Genomic DNA, 17,484 nt, shown 5'->3' on the forward strand with positions numbered 1-17,484 from the left:
TTCTCACTGTTTGTGCTTGTCCTTTCTAAGTTCTAATTGAAATAAACAAAACTCTCCTAAAAGGAAAGGACTGGAATATCCTCTGCAATTTTACCTCCATAACCAAACACATTTGTGCTCCCCGCCCACTGAAACATTTCATACCACTGAATGTGGCCCTTGGGAAAATTCTTAAATGGAACATTTCATACTGAAATGTGTTTTTAATTAAAAAAACAACAAAAAAAGAAGATAAGATTGTTTTACAGGCTATCAGTCCTAAGAGGCTAACACACCAATATTTAGAAATGTTTGTGACTATCAAACCCTTCTGTGATTACCCTTGGTCATATTCAGTTCTAAAAACCTGAAGCCCCATCAGTAAGTTACTTTAACTCTGAACTAATTTGTTAAAAACTTCAGATGTCCTCTCAACTGTCCCAGGTACCAACTTCTCACAATAACCGTATCACAAATATTTTGGGACACTTCCTTACATTTTTCCTGCATTGGAAATCTTCATCACTAAGAAAGATGGTAAAGAAAGGTAAAAAAAAGATATATAGGGGTTGATCAATCAGGCCTGCATAAAATTTATATACTTGGATCTTTTAGGTGTATAAGATTGTTAATTTTTTTGAATTTTTTAAAAATTATTAGTTGTAGATGGACACAATGCCTTTGTTTTATTTATTTATTTATTTGGTACTGAGGATCAAACTTAGTGCCCTAAGCATGTGAGGCAGGCACACTACCTCTGAGCCACAACCCTAGCCCAAGATTGTTATTTTCTTAAGAAAATATTTTCAGGATGTTTTTTTTTTTTTTCTGTTAAATTACCAGCATATGGTGTGAATCATCCTTTGGTGTAATACTTCAACATTTTGCACTTTGACCTTTTTCCATGGCTGACAGTGACCTCTTCCACTAAGGACAGGAGGTAGGGAGAGTTGGAAGCTGAGAGAGGAATAGAAATGTGAAGTCCAGCTCTAGTAAATGACAAATCAACAAGGAGAGGGATGCGATAGCACAGGGAGGTCACTAAAAGTCACAAAGGCAAAAATAATTTATATACAAAACTGAGCATTTCTGTTAACTTCTATAGGATGCAGTTCCCTTGTTGAAAACACAAGGTTTGAGGACAGACCTTGTTAAGAACATTATGCTTGGGTGTCCCATGGGATATACAAGTGGTTGTGATAGAACCATGTTCCAATTGGAATTATCAAAGTTAACCATTTCTATTTTCCACCAAGTCCTGTACCCTCCAAAATCCTTCCCCCAAGACTCTTTCACTGGCTTTCTTAAATAATTTGTGTAGATTTGCTAGTGAACATTTGTCCCTAATGAGATTGTAAGATTCTTGGATGGCAAGTGATACTTTTTCTAAACAAATTTTTGAATTATTCCCTGCCTAGAAATGCAGTCATATTGGGCCTTAGGGTATCACGTATGAATTTTTGGGAACACAGTTTATTCTGTGGAACGCCTACAGAACTGTTGAAGATGTCTCCCCACCAACCCTTCAGGTCTTCTCTCCACAAGCTCTGTGATATGAAACAATGATATCCATGGCCTCTGTCTATGGACTCCTAGTCCACTGGCTTCTGGCAGTACTTGGCCCATGGGGTACACTGGAGAGAAACAGGTATGGGAGGAGGGAATTAGGACCTCAGTCCAAGTTCTGCCTGCCTCCCTGCAGGACCAATGTGGGACAGTGTGTCCCTGTCAACTCCTGGTAGTTCCACTGTCTCCAGCCCCAGGGATTCCTGTCTCATGTCCCTTCACCCCTGCAGATGACCCTGTCCTTGGGGGCTTTCCTGCTCCACTGTAAAGTCATTCTCTGGAATTCACCTAATATATGCCATGATGCCTTAACGTTTTCTGGTGCTTAATATATTTGATGTATACACATAAATAAAGATTATAAGACATAATCCTATTTCCCAAGGAATTAAGTTTCTTTGGAAGATATTACATATGAATTTATCTATAAAACAATAAGAAATTGTATAAGTGATCTATAATTATATTTCATGCTCCTTAAACATTATGTGTCATTCATATATATATATATATATTCTATAAACCAGTGGTACTAGGAAAATTGTAACAGAAAAAAAGAAAAAGCAGATGAGCCTACCTGGAAACATGTAAATGCGATTGCGTGTATGCGTGTGTGTATGTGCGTGTATGTGTGTGTGTACATAGTATACCATGGCAGCTCATGTTTAATATATATCAGGTATATTTCTAGTGTAGAATAATAACTGCCATCCCATTTTCTCATTTTCTAAATTTAGAATTAGTTTTATTGGGTTTTTCTCAAAAGTATGGTACTTCCGTGGCCTCTTAGTTGAGAAATTTGAGGAAAATTGGATCACGGAAACCACGGGTTTCTGGAAGGTTCTTTTTACCAATACCTTCATCTATGTTCTAAATAATTCCAGAAGTTTCTATCTGACTCAGTGACTTTTGTTTGCCATTCACTATGTAGAGTAACTGCTTTTGGTTGTTGAACGTATATTTTTCAAATGTCCAATAAAAGGCCCTTTGCAATTCAAGACAAAAGGTTGCTTTGGGGAATTTAAAATTTGAATTTCCTGAGTTAATATGACACTTTAACCTATAAAAGACTCCACTGAAATGGCTTTTATTTGCTAATAATTGCAGACTTAGGTCCGGAAGACTTTCAGCAAAACATAGTTTGTTATTCTGAGCACTCTACTTTTATGAATGTCAGTAATTTCAACCATTTATGTGAAACATCAGTTGCTAGTAAGCTCCTTTTTTGTTTTATTTTCCACAGGTCTAGAGTACTGACAACACATGCCAGTAAGTAGATGAAAAGCTCCTTACAAATATGACTTGGTATTCTCCTAGGTTGCTAACCTAAAATTAGCGTACTCATCTTTTACTATTTTCTTCTTTAAGATACTTGTTTCCTAGGGCACTTTGAGCTTTTTGAATTTCACTATATAAAAGACATCATTTTAATTAGCAGATGGCAGTTAATTTTCTTGTAATCAGCACTTACCTATTCCCTATTCACTCAGCTGAAAAATCAGAAAAATTACTTTAAAAAATCCACAAAATAAAAAAATTTAAACAGTATGTCTTCTGAACCAATAAATATGTGTTGAGGGCACTCCAACACAAAAATAGTTATTTTCCCCTCTTTTTAAAGATGATAGTATTTTCACTTATTTTGAAATTGCTTATGATTTCTAGAAGCATCTTTGGGAACAAGGGAAAATCACCCAATTTAACCCAAGGTTAAGATTCATAAGATTGTCAGAGTTGGCTGCAGAGTTTAAAACAACCCAAAGAGGCTCACACTCAGCAAGAAAAAATAAGGAGCCAGAATAGTAGAGTCTTGGGAACAGAACAGAACACAGTCACCCCTACCTGTGGGGGACTGGATCCAGGACTCCTTGCAAATACCAAAGTCGACAGATGCTCAAGTCTCCTATATTAAATGATGTAGTATTTGCAATCAACCTATGCACATTTTCCCATATACTTTAAATCATCTTTAGATTATTTATAATGCCTACTACAAAGTAATTGGTATGTCAATAGTTATAATGCCTTATTTTAGGGAATAATGACAAGAAATAAATGTCTGTACATGCTCAGACCAGATGTGATCTTTTTCTCAAATATTTCAACCATGGTTGGTTGAATTCCTAAGTACAGAACCCATGGAGGCATTATTAATGAATGATTAACATTGTAAAATATTAAAATATTAATTAAAAAAGTTCATAACCCATGGAAAGAGAGTGGACTATTTTCATTCAAGAATCTGGGGGTCTAGCACAGTGGAGTTTATTGCAATGTAGTTTGCTGTATAGGAAAAGAATGTCCTGGGAGTCCTATGGGCTGTCACAGCAAAGTTATTTCATGATCAATCATTTTAAGTTAGATAAGAGATCTGGACAGTTTAAGCTTATCTGATTCTATGTTTTGTATTTGTTATTTTTGCCCTTAATTTCCTGGGAAGGTTTAAGAATGGTAGAGAGGCCACAGGCCTCTATAACAGGACTACAACAGGATTCATAGTCCTACTGATCCAGGCAAGTCTCCTGTGTGGGCAAGAAACTGGGGAACATGAAGGAGACGGATTGGGGGAAGCTCAGAGCATGGTGTTTTCCCTGATGTCCCTATGATTGAGTAAATACTGCAATCTAGGGACATTCAGAGAAATGATACATCTGTCCTTGTAGTGTAGGACCATGACGTTAAACAGGGAACTGCAGGCTCTGTTTGCAGCTTGTCATCTGAAGGCACAGCCCATTCAGTTACTCAGCTGACCCTGGTGTAGCAGGCTGTGTCTACCTGGAGAGCAAGGCAGTATCCCAGGCCATAATTCTGCCTCCTGAAGCTTTTCCTCCTCTCCTCTTACAAAGGAGTATCTTGAAATCTGGCTCTTCAGCTTGTAATAGTAAAGGCCAAATCTCAAAATACTAAGGTTCAAGTAGGGTTGAGAAGTAGAAGGGTAATAGGAGACTGCAAGGACTGCCGGGGCTGTTGAAGAGATGGTGGGAATGTGCAAGCACTGGGCTTAGTTTTAGAACAACTGCAGTCTCAGTGGACTGTTATTTGAACTCCTCTCTTCAATTTTCTAGTTTTAGGTAATTTTCACTCAAGCTGCAGCACCACTCCTTATTTTGCTGCTGGTTTAATATCGATGCTTGACCCACTCTTAACGGTATTTGGACCTCTTTTCTATAATTCAGCTACACTTACAGGCACAGATTGGCCTGTAGGTCAAACCAAAGGTGTGACAGGAAAGGTATATTCTTTGTCAGATTGTTTATCATCTATCTTGGACCCATGATTGAACTAGATTGCTAAAATCTTAAAATACAGTGGATTTCCCAGGTAACCTGTATTTGGGGAACTTCATTCCACCCATCACAGTTTTGGCAAAAATAAATCTTGAAAAATGCTCGACACACAAAAGAAAAGAACAGTTGCAGCCTCTGAATGTGTTGCCCAGCCCCAAAGTGACCTTATCTCACTGAGTGGGTTGTTACAGGTTTAAAGTTAGGATTCCACATTTCAGCTTAAATAAAGAACTGTTGTTGGAAACAACAATGTTACAGTAATATCTCAAAGAACCAAGCATTATCTGATTCTCTGTAGCACCAGTTACAGTGTCAGGATGCCAAATTTGAATCTGAGATTATAGCCTTTTGGGGGTGTGGGGGGGGTAGAGAAATTCCTGATTTTTTTCCCCTTCAATATTCTGCAGATAGGAAAATGTTCCAGAGAAGCAACCTAGAATTTCAGAAAGAAAACAATGTTTCTTGAAAAATCCTATTTAGAGTCCACCAAATTAAAAACACAGACACTTAGTTGAGAATTCTGCCAGAACACTTCAGTGAAAAGTTGTAAAGTGAGAATTTCATAGAAGTGCCAGTTCCTTGCTAAACCCAAACTTTTAACACCTTAAAAGATATAATATGTTTTAAATGACTTCATATTTAACCTTGTCTAAAAGAAAGAAATCCAAATGCTCACAGGGGCTTGGATATCTCCCATGACAAGGCTTATGTGGCAGGCCACCCAAAGATAGAGCACCACATCCTGAGTCTGGATTCTGCTTGTGGTTCAGCCCAAGGATTTACATGACTTAGCAATCTACTGTATCTATATATATTAAGGACAGACTGCCTTAACATAGGCTTCCTGCCTTACAGAGTGGCAACTATACATGTTGGGATGCTGCTTGTGTCGTGGGAATGAACCAGCCCCATTCTTAATCCAGTACCTGAGCCTCTTTACTATCCTGGATTCCTTCCCTGTCACCTGCTATTGCTCTACCTCAGATGTGAGTAGACAAATCTTTCTACTCCTCCCTAGGGAGGCTTGCAAAGCTACTTTTGGAAAAACATTGATGTCATTATTCCAGTTCTTTTTTTTTTTTTTTTTTTTTTTCCTGAGATCTTCCTACAGGGAGAACCTCAGAGAACAGACCCTCAATTCCCTTTTTAAAATCCTTGGACCAGATGTGTTTGGAACTCAACATTTTTTCAGAGATGGTGTTCATAGCATATTTTACACAAAACCTCCAGCAGGGTCTGAGCCAGCACCTCATAAATATGTGACTATTTCTGCAGTGAAAATAGAAATTTTCACAATAAATGGAATGAGCAAAGACCATAAATAGCCTGAAATCAGTTTGGGACAAGTTTGCCATCCAATGAATTTGGGTGTTAAATTTGCAAAAGAACTTTCAGTTTCTTGAGCGTTTTGGGTTTTGAAATTGAAGACAAGAGATTTTAGACCTGTATTAGGTTTTTAAAGAGCTATGAGAAACTAACCTATTTGTTTTTAGATAAAGAGGAGATGAGCCTATGTACAAATAGCTTAAGGAGGACTTTCAAAGAAATCTTTAGGTACATATTTTGATATATTGAACAGGATTTGAGATAAGTGGGTTGTCCTTGTCCCTGGGCTACTGGCATATGGCCTTGACCGTCTGTATTTCAGAGTTGATCTGTGACGGTGCTGTTGTCATGGAATCTGTGCTGCCTCACTGCAACATGGAGAAAGGGACAGGAGTGGGCCAACCTAACCACTCTGACACTCACAGGAACATTCCCAGACCAGAATAAAGAACCAAGCAAGATAGTTGGAGCCAATTGGTATGCTCATACAATGACTCCATAATAAAGTAATTACAAAGTTTGATTTTTTTAAGCATATAACACCCTCCCACACTTATGTTCTTGATATAGGGTAATGTTTGTAAAGCCCAAATCATTGATGTTTTCAAGGTGGGACTGGGAAGACTATCTTCTGGGTTTTTATGCTAGGGACTGTCTACATGGAAAGGACTATTCTCCTGGAGATTAGGGCTGTCACCAGTGAATACATAGAGAGATCAAGGCTTACTTGGCTTCCAGGGCCAGTGCAATGATGCCTGCAGCCATGGGGGCTGAGGCCGATGTTCCAGTGTGATTGTCGGTGCATCGTTGCCTTAGATCCGTCGTGATCTAAAAGACAGAAATGAAAAACTTAGATCTCTGAGGTCAATGTAAGTCATATGCAAGTAGAATGAAATTTACTCACAAAAGTGAAGTAGAGGAGTGTTAAAAGATTTGTTTGTAATTTCTTGTTCCTGCAACCCTGTGACAATATTGCTTCCAGACAATCGCCTGTGTAAACCGACTTTGATGAGAAAAAGATTTGGAAATTGTCCTTCACTTCTACTAAAGCCAAAATCAGGACTAAGGGGAGCCTATGGATAGAAACACTGTTAATTTTAAACTGCAGGCATCCCATATAGTTCATCCTAGCACAAGCTCTGGTTAAAACCAAAGTTCTTTCATTGCTCCAATATTTTAAAATAATTAAAATGTGTTGAATCGACAGCTACTGAGCTTGGCATTGGGAACCTAAGAAATAAAGCTATACAGCCCCCACTTTTTCCAGACCATTACCCTGAGAGTGCTGTAGGTTTCAAGCTAAAGTCTAAATAAACTCTGCCATAGAAGGTAAGTTTGGTTGTGGAGCTTTCTGGAATTTATAGAAATATTGCAAGGTCGAACTAAGATTTCCTCAAAGACTTCATATAAATACAACAGGACAGACTAGTATGCTTCATATGCAATTTAAGCACAGAGTGTCTGCTTGTCCATTATAGAAACAGATTACCTATTCCTCCATTTTTATTTTTTAATCAAAATATGAGAACTAGATCATTTTTATTTTCTTGGATTGAATCCAGTTCACTTCAGCTGTGGCCGAATAATATCATCATCCAGCAAGGGCAATGGTTTTCAACCTTTGTTCCATTATGGTCTCATTAAGGAAGAAAATTAAATTTAAGTTCTCCTTTAATAAGAGAAATTAAATATTAGGGAAGATCTTTCTGGAAACCATTGTAATACTGTAAGAGTTCTAAAATTCTCCCTCCCGGAGAAGAATCTATCTTTGCTCCCTTGGGACATGCGCTGAGAAGGCACAGGCTTGTGAGGTGAGTCCACAGACTCACTGCTATCACTGAAGACATTAGTAAATCTTTCTTTGGCAATAAGACAAGTATGTTACTACCTTTTACAGATAAAAAAAAATATGTCAACATAAAGGTAAAGGAGGATAAAGGCAGCAGAAAACAAAGCCCTGTCTTCCCCAGGTGCTTCCTTTAAGAGGAATGCAAAGATGAGTCGAATTTGGTTTGCTATACAACTCCCTAGAGCTGAATCCCCTCCCCTTTAGAAGTTTCTTCTCTGTTCCGGAAGGCTGTCTTCCATTATCTGTTATCATTCTAGAGTGGTATCCTGGCTCATTCAGTTTCACAGGAGACCATCTGTTCTTAGTATCTTTTGTTTCTTATGTCACCTCTAATGCAACCAGATTATCTGTGTGAGGTAAGAGTACTGGCCCAAAGCAGTTGGAAGAAGAACCAAAACTTATAGAACCACGTGGATATGGTGGTGTGGATGGACAGAGTTTATTCACGCTGTTAACAAGTTTTCTGCACTTTCCATTATTGACTTTAAAGATGTATTTCTATTGTGCTAAAAATCATATAACATAAATCTACCTTCCTAGTATAATTTTTATGTGTCCAGTACTGTAAGACTAACTACATGAGCACTGCTGTACAGTATCTCTAGATCTTTTTCATCTTGCATGAATGAACTCTAACCATGGAACAAGTCTTCCTCGCCCCTCCCCTTGTTCCCTGGCAACCACTGTTCTGCTTTCTGTTTTTATGTGTTTGATTGTTCTAGGTACTACATGTAAGAATCCTGTGGTATCCATCTTTTCTTCATTAAAAAATTTCACTTAGCATAATGTCCTCAAGGTTCATCCATATGGAAGCATGCGACAGGATTTCCTTCCTTTTCAAGGCTGAATAATACGCCATTTTGCCGATTCTCTATCCATCCATCTATTGGAGAACACTTGGAGTGAACAGAGCTGCAGAGTTTGCACGTGTGTGCAAAAATCTTTTCAAGGTCCTATTTTCAATTCTTTCAAATATATTTCCAAAACTGAGATTCCTGGATCATTAAAAAAAGGTTATTCTACTTCTTTTGAAATTTTAGGTCATTATTTTCTAGTCTCCAGAGTCACTGCTGTTGAGAGATGGCCTTGCTTGCATTCCTTTCATTTTACCTCAGCCACGGTCACATTCCTTTCTCCATGCTTTATTATTATTTTTTTTTCAATGACTTGTGCCTGGATTCAAGATTTTTCATGCTATTTCCCAACTTGGCTCTCCTGGCTTATTCTTCAGCTGCACCAGACACTTTCAACACACAGAAACAAAGCCAGAATCAACACTCCAAGTGTGTGTAGCAGTTTTGAGTCTAATAAATAACCACCTCCAGCCAAACATGAACAATGAAAATTTCATTTCAGCTTTGCAACAGGAATATGCCTCATCCACATAGAGTCATTCGGTATAGATCACATAACACAGACTTAAATAAAAAGCTGTTTAAGAATTTTATAAATAGACACCAATGAGGTGTTAAATGCTCTTCACTTGGGCAGGTCTGGGGAATTCCAAGTCATTATTTTATTTTTTTTCCCCCCAATCAGTTTACCTAAAAGAAAAGTGAGAGTAGGAAGTAGGGGTAGGAAAGGGGTGGAGTAGACAGGTGACAGAAAGGGAAAAGGTTAAAAGGAATGAGGGTGGGGGGAGGAATCACAACATCCTCACTCCCTTTTCATCTGCTTTAATCGGACATTGCAGCTGGAGCATCTCAAGAGGAAGTTACTGTCAGTGGTGGAGCTATTTAGGTGTAAATTACTGAGAAGTTCTAAGCTGGAGTTCTCATCATTTAGAGAAGTCACGGTATAGGAGAATTTTTATGTCTACCTTTAGAAAGAAAAGGCAAAGACCACCAAGGAAAATGCAATCTTGAAGAAAAATGATGTTCTCCAAACTGGAAGCACATGAGGTAACCCCATTAATCACAACGCACGCAAGCAGGACCTGACAGTGTCATTAAAAGGAAAGTTGTGTTGGATGTTGGGCACAGAACGTGGGGCAGGGAGAGTCCAGAGATTCTATGTGCAAAGCCAGACAATCAAGCACTTTTAATGTCAGATGTTCGAAAGAATGTCTCAGAAGTTGGTCTTGATCCTGGTGGCACGTCTTGCATGCTACAGATTCCCTCAATTCACTACCCAAATCAGAAACAGAATTTGCCTCCAAAGAGCCTCTCAGATTGCTCAAGAAAATATCAACTGTGTCCATCGGAGGGAAGGAAGCTGGAGAGGAGGACATCAGGCCCTGAGCCAGATCAAAGCTGGCCTGATCAGCAAATTAGATGTTTTCAGCCTCTCAGGATCAGTAGCAGACGGTTTTTTGGACTCCACAAAGTTCGGATGTGATCTTTACTTGGTGAGAAGTGGGTACTGTTTAGCTCTAGCCAGTCTCCTCCTCCATCACCACTTTTTCTCATCCTAAGATCTTATTTCCTCGTATGTCACGTTTCATTATTTGAGCTGATTGGACTTTTGATTATAAGCTATCGATGCAGTTCTCTAGGGAATCACAGTGCAGATTGACTTTGGCCCTAAGTGACAGGCTTTGACAACAACCCCACAAGCCGGGGGGGGGGGGTTCTCTCCCCAATGACCTGTGACACATTTTACATGGAAGGGTCCATATTGTCTCCTGTCTGTTTAAAAGAGCAACTGAACAGATATTTTTAAAACATGGAGTGATTCTGCTGTCTGTTTCTGGTGTTGATTTTGATTTGGATTAGACATGTGCCAAGAAAGCTGTTTCAGACACCCTTATGGGGGAGAAGGGCAGAAGCTGAATCTTAACTCTATCGATGAATAAAGGAGGAGGAGTGGATTTATCAAGCACAGTGACATAAAAAGGAACAAGGACCAATGAATGCTTTTTGTGTTCACAATGGTGTGGAATTCAATCATGAATGACATGTCAGTCCAAAACCTCACTCCCCTGTTGGTAAGAGAAGCTGTAAGTGTGAAGTACAAGCGTAAGGGTTTGCTTATAAATGTGAGGTTGCTATAATGTAAGGGGATCCCATCTCAAATTATTGTCATGTTTTCTTAATGTTCAGCTCAGTTCCATGCACCAAGAAAAGCATAGTATTTGCTAAGATAAATTGCTAAGATCAATCTGCCATATACTCATTTTAAGGTAAGTTTTAAACTCTAAGCAACCCCACAAGGAAGGGTTTCCCTCTCATTAGGAAAAACTTTCCCACTCATTAGGAAAGGCCTGAAGGTCATGTCTTTCTTGTCTATCTCAACAAAACTCACAGAAACTTGTAATCATCCTACAAAAAATTTGTGTGTACCTGTATATATACAATTCAGGGGTTCAACCATAGCACTATTTACACAATTACTACTACTACCCCACTGTTTCTCCTAAAACAACCTGTAGCAAGTGAAGCAGTGTCCAAAAGTACACACAAACCCACAGAAACTTTGCAAGGAAGATATATTTACCAGCTAAGAATATGGAGGCTCAAAGAGACTAAGTAACTTGCCTGAGAACACAGAGCAACCAATGGGCATGGGAGTGGTGAAGATACTAAAATGTGAAACAGCAGCAAAAGAAACTGAGTTTCAGTGGATAGTCCTCTATGAGAACAAAAGCAACAGAGCCAGAGCAGCAGTAGCAATGGTAGCAGTGACCTTGAGTCCCAGCCCAAGTTAGCGAATGGGTACAGCAATGCTCCTTCAGGGCATAGTTAAAACCAGAAGTTGTCAAAAATGGGGTCTTCTTTTCACTTTTTAACATCCTCAACACAATGTGGATCAAACTTCCAAACATACTAAATACATTTGGATTTGCTAGTCTTTTACTTATGAAAAATAATGGCGTTTGCAAAATTAAAAAGAGGAACAGAGATGATAGAGGATAATATAGTACAGATGGTGACAGTACATGAAAAATGAATTAGGTGGAAGGTGGAGGTGTTCCTGGAAAAAAAGTGCCTCTGCTTACAAGCATTAAAAACAACAAGATAATCCTCCATGTGGAATTGGTCATTTAGAACAACCCTGAAATACCAGGCAGCAGGGTTGTTTTTTTTCTGAACACAAATAAAATAAATGACATTGGGAGAGGGTTAAGCAGCACATACATGCTTCAAACCCTGGCTCACAGAATCCCTCCCTGAAGGAATACAATGGACCCATATCCTAATCACCAAGACAAATGGCTAAGAGAAAATGTCAAAGGCTGAGCAAGTCCCCAAATAAAGAGATAATTTAATGATGAGAGTGAATGGGGAGAGAGGAGAGCTTTATCCAGAAGACAGAACTTGGGAGAAAGGTGGAGGGGCAGTGAACGCTCACAGGTGGAATCTGAATGCTCTTGGACATTAAGGAGGGTGACATGTACAGCTTTATTATATAGCAAGGTTCCTGTTTATTTCCAATGCTAAATATACTATCAAATATCAATTACCTTCCATCAATCTGCCAACTGAAGGAGTTTCTCTAAAAGAAAAAAGAGTGCCTCCCTCCCTGTCCTCCTGTGTCTACCCAGACCACTTGTGAATATTCCAGCCTTCCAAATGTCTGATATTCAGGGCTGGGATGTAGCTCAGTGGCAAAGTGTCTGCCTTGCATTCTTGAAGCCCTGAGTTTGACCCCCAGTTCCAAAAAAATGGAAACAAAAAAGAACCCCAAATATCTGATAATCATGCACAAATGTTTATTGAGCTCCCACGCTTTGCAAAGAAATAAAAGGTTATCGTCCCCAAGTATTTCCCACTCCAGCATGAAAAACAGACAACAAATAAGAAAATGAATATGATCATGTTAAGAAGCTCTCAGTGCACTAGAAGGAAAATTGAACAGGAAAAAGGAGAAGAGGGAGAAGGAGGGGACTGCTATTATTTTAGGGAAGGGAAGGAAGTAAATCCTTTCTGAAGTGAAATCTGAGAAGAGACATAAAGGAAGTGGCATCTGGGGACAGGATGCTTCTAACAGAGGGCACAGGATGGAGCCCTGGTCTGAACATCACCCAAAAGATGCAATCTCGGGAGCTCAATGCTGTGCCTTAGATTTTGTCAGAGGTCTAATTAAGGGAGTCATGAAAGAAGAAAAGGCATGAAGTTTAAAAAAAGAGGACTGAATAGAAAATACAGTGGACACCTATATATTCTAAGTGTTTCTTTTTTTAACCACTGTGGAAAGGACACAAAATAGGTAAGAAAATTGCCGTTCCTTCATACAGATCTGTTAGGTGTTATTGAAAGTATCAAAGGCATGGCAGCACACAGATTTACAAGATGGCTTTGGGGGTCCATCCTGAGTGGAACCCTTTTTCTAGTTGTGATTTTTTTTCCTTTTAAACTTTTTAAAGTGTTTTCTCATCAGTATTGGAGGCATGATAATCTTTCTCCATGATGTTTTAAGGCAATAATGAGATGATGTATGTGATGTGCATAGTACCAGGCACATATTTGTAGGGCAAAAAAAATGATATAATTTTATGACATATCAATAAAACTAAAAATGTACTATGCATGAGATATGGAATATGATGTGTATAAGTGAGGTTAGTAAAATATGATTTCACATCGTGGCTTTAAAAATGACTAGTGCTTATTATTATAATAAATTTTATATTTTGGATGCTTCCTTTGCTGGAATGAGCCACAAGGCCACCAACAATCCAAATGTACGAAAGCAAGAACCAGACCAATGTCCAGAGTTGTGCTAATGGTAATGGCAGGAAACGCAGGGACAGAGACGATGCTATGTTTCGAAACCTGGGACAAGATTTCCCTGCTTGTAAACCATGAAAAAGCATTTTGTCCAGGACAAGTACAATTTATTTGACAAAAGTACTTTCCCAGAAGCTGAGAGGAGTTCTTTCCCCTCTCCTCGGATCCTCTGTGACTGTCTCGGTTCAAATCACAAAGGTGCTGTATGAATGAAGGATGACAACGGCGCTCTTCTGGAGAGGCTGCAAATGACAAAAGGAAATGAATGGCTCAGGGAAGGGAGCCCGGTGCAAAGGAAGACACTGCCATTCCTGTAGCACTCAATCACAGATGCCACTAACAGGATGTGGGCATCACCCAGGGACCACAGGCGTCTAGGTTCAAAGCCTGGTGGAAGCAAGGTCCCAGGCGTAAGGCGGGATTATTCATCATTCTGACATCTTGAAGGAAAAGGGGTCAGCTGGACCATAAAAGGCTGATGTCGCTGCCAGCTCCACTCATGTTCAAACTGTTAACATGCTCGCCATCAAAGTGCCTTTCTTTATGGAGTGGGTGGAACAGAGCACAGTATTTCTTAGGTTGGAAAAACGGAGGTGCAAAAAGCACCTCTGTTAACAGCAGCTGGAAAAACGACCAGCCTGCACTCCCAGGGTGCAGCAGGTTACTGGCTCCAGTAACAACAGTGCCTGAAGCTTTAGAGCTTCGATGCTCAGCTCGTCATTATTCTCAGTGTCCTCTAGCTTCAGGAAATCTCTGAGTTTGGTGCTGATACCACCTCCATTTCACAGGAAATGACAAATGTGACTCAGCACTAGTGGACACTGACTATGAATTAGGGGATACAGAGGCAAAAGAGCTAATTCCAGTCAAAAGAGCTTCATTTCCATAATGAAGGCAAAATCTCACAGAAACATCATTTTTTAATTAAGAAAGCCAGAAAGTTTTCTAGACACAGTGGTGCATGCCTGGAATCCCAGAGACTTGGGAGGCTGAGGCAGGAAGATTGTGAGTTTGAGCCAGCCTCAGCAACTTAGTGAGACCCTATCTAAAAACAACAACAACAAAAGGAAGGGCTGGGGATGTAGCTCATTCTACAGGGTTAAATCTCTGCATTTTCATCTTTTACTTTATGTTTTGGAGTTATTCTTACTGATGAATGATGTGGAAGTACTGACCGTTGGGCTTGCATATATTTTTGTTATTATTATTATTATTTTTTTCTTGGACTGGGGATCGAACCCAGGGCCTTTTACTTACTAGACAAGTCCTCTACCACTGAACTGCATTGTCAGGCTATCATGTATATTTTTAAATCCAGCCATGTGGATGAATTAGGGAAAGATTTGGGGACATGTACATGGATAAGCATCTTCTATGTAAGTCAGTCTACAAAATGTAACTAAAGTTGGTAAAAAGCAGCTGAGAAATCAAGCATAAAAAAGAATCATAACAAGCAGGAGTTAAGAGACACTAAATACATGTGGATCAAGAATTGCAAGAAGCCTAGGTGGCACATGCCTGTAATCTAAGTAACTCAGGAGGCTGAGGCAAGGAATCACAAATTCAAAGCCAGCCTAGGTAATGCAGTGAGAGACTTGTCTCAAAATAAAAACACAAAACAACAACAACAACAACAAAACACACATAAAAAAAAACAATGGCTAGGGATATAGTTTGATGGTAGAGCACCCCAGGTTAAATCCCTGCCCCCAAACATGATCTACATGAAGGAGATACATGTCAAATATTCCTTATCCTAAATTCTTGGACTGGAAGTGTATGGGATGGTGGATTTTTTAAAGGTTTTGGACAATTTGCATCTACATAATGAGATATATTGGGTATGAGAGCCATGTCTGCACAAAAAATTCTTTTATGTTTCTTGTGCACTTTATATACATAGCTTGAAGGTAATTATATAAATTACTTTGATTTTATGCATCAAACAAAATTTCATGGTGCAGAGTTTTCCACTTGTGGTGGATTTGGGGATTAGGGGGTTCAAACTGCAGTGCCCTATTCTCTTTCCTATATGCCACACCTGCATGGTTCTGCAAGATCTGAAAGCAGGGTCTTGGTTAAATGCTAACAAGTGTCAGGTACAGCAGCTCTGTTCCACTTTAGAAAGACCAATGCTGAGATAGTTTACAAAACCACAATCAGAGAAAGAACCAAGAGCAAAGGTGCCTGAAACTTAGAATCACCAGCACAGTGTTGGGCACTCCAAAGGTCAGCACTTCCTTAGTCACCAATAGGTTAGGCACTTCTATTGACTTCCTCATTACCTTAGTTATCCATGAGCTATACATGGATAAATAATAATTTTATAAAGAATGTCTTTGAGAAAAAAAGATCAAGTAATTTGTCCAAAGTTCCCAACAGATAATTAGCTGAAGAGTGAAAGAAACTTATGTAGACTGGACCAGCAACCTGAACTTTTAATCCTTTTGCTGCTTGCCTAGAAAAGAGGACATGTTCACCTCGTAGGACTTCTGTTCTTCTCCATCCAGACTGTATGCTGCAGTCTTAGAAAAGCACTTTTTTGGGGGCACACACCTGTAATCCCAACAGCTCGGGAGGCTGAAGCAGAAGGATGACAAGTTCAAAGCCAGCTTCAGCAACTTAGTGAGGCCCTGAACAACTTAGTGAGAGCCCATCTCAAAATAAAAATATAACAGGCTGGGGATGTGGCTCAGTGGTTAAGCACACTTTGATTCAATCCCTGGTATTAAAAGAGAAGGAAAAAAAAAAAAAGCACCGCACCTTTTATATAGGTACAGTTCAAGTTAAATAAATACAAGTCATTTCTTGGTATCTGCAAAAGATTGGTTCTAAGTTTCCTTATATACTTTTATATATACTTTCAAATTAGCTGGACTTAGACACCAAAGAACTGCAGCTAAGGTTAAGTCAGTGACAAGGCACTGAGATAGGTCAGGTTTTTTAGTTGCTCTGCTACTAACTCATAATGTAAATGTGGACCAATCATTACTGCTCAATAAAACCAATGCTTATTCATGTCTAAAGTTACATTCAATCTTTGACTATAACAATAGAGCCAAGCATTTTCAATGAATTAGAAACAGAATGACAATATTTACAATGACTTGTGTTGAGTACCACCAGCTAATCTCACCTGCTATTCTCATATATTACTTGTACATACATAGTTATGGTTCTTCCTTCATAATTCAAAGAAAACATGAAATAAATTGATAATGAGAGACATGCAAATGTCACATACTATTTTCTTGTCATAGGACTCTCCGCTGCTATAGGTTGTGGCTAGTGTAGATGAACACTCTTCCAGGTACCAAGGTTTCTTTCCACTCTCTGCTGTGCTGCTGATGGAGATGGTATAGATGCTATTGGTGTAGCCATCACAGGAGCAGTGGTCTTTGCTCCTTCCACCATTGCCAGATGCCCAGACAAACACAGAGCCAAGGCCTCTCCGCCCCTGTTGACAAAGAGAAAGAGCTAAATGATGGTGTGAAAAGATGAGAACCACAGCTCTAGACGGAGAGAAGATCAGAAAAAAATAAAAACAGGGCAAAATCAGATGTGTGCAGGATGTCAATAATATTCACTGTATTTAAACAGCATTCAGAGGGGGTAAGAGGAGTTATGTCAATAAACTGAAACAGTCATGCAAGTATCCAAAGCACCAGTGAATATACTAATAATGGCTACAATTTATGGACTGAGAAAAATTCTAAATGATTTTTCTGAATTGGATTGAATTCTTTCAACAACCCAAAAAGATTTGTGCAATTTTTGTTCCCATTGTACAAATGAGGACTTGGGGTAC

The 17,484-nt window shown here is 39.1% G+C and overlaps 1 protein-coding gene across 6 annotated transcripts in view; it reads right to left on the minus strand.

Moving 5' to 3' along the window:
* The window catches only part of Pcsk5 (proprotein convertase subtilisin/kexin type 5), a 432,587-nt gene that overhangs the window by 228,963 nt on the left and 186,140 nt on the right, over positions 1–17,484 (minus strand). For all 6 annotated transcript variants that reach the window (XM_078047476.1, XM_078047475.1, XM_005324113.5 and 3 more), the window contains exons 8-9: positions 16,921–17,133; positions 6,886–6,986 (exon numbers count right to left, since the gene is read on the minus strand). In XM_078047476.1, coding sequence (XP_077903602.1) covers positions 6,886–6,986; positions 16,921–17,133 — 314 coding nt within the window. The remainder of the gene's footprint in view (positions 1–6,885; positions 6,987–16,920; positions 17,134–17,484) is intronic.

This window comes from Ictidomys tridecemlineatus, chromosome 4 (genome assembly GCF_052094955.1).
Source record: "Ictidomys tridecemlineatus isolate mIctTri1 chromosome 4, mIctTri1.hap1, whole genome shotgun sequence".
NCBI lineage: Eukaryota > Metazoa > Chordata > Mammalia > Rodentia > Sciuridae > Ictidomys > Ictidomys tridecemlineatus.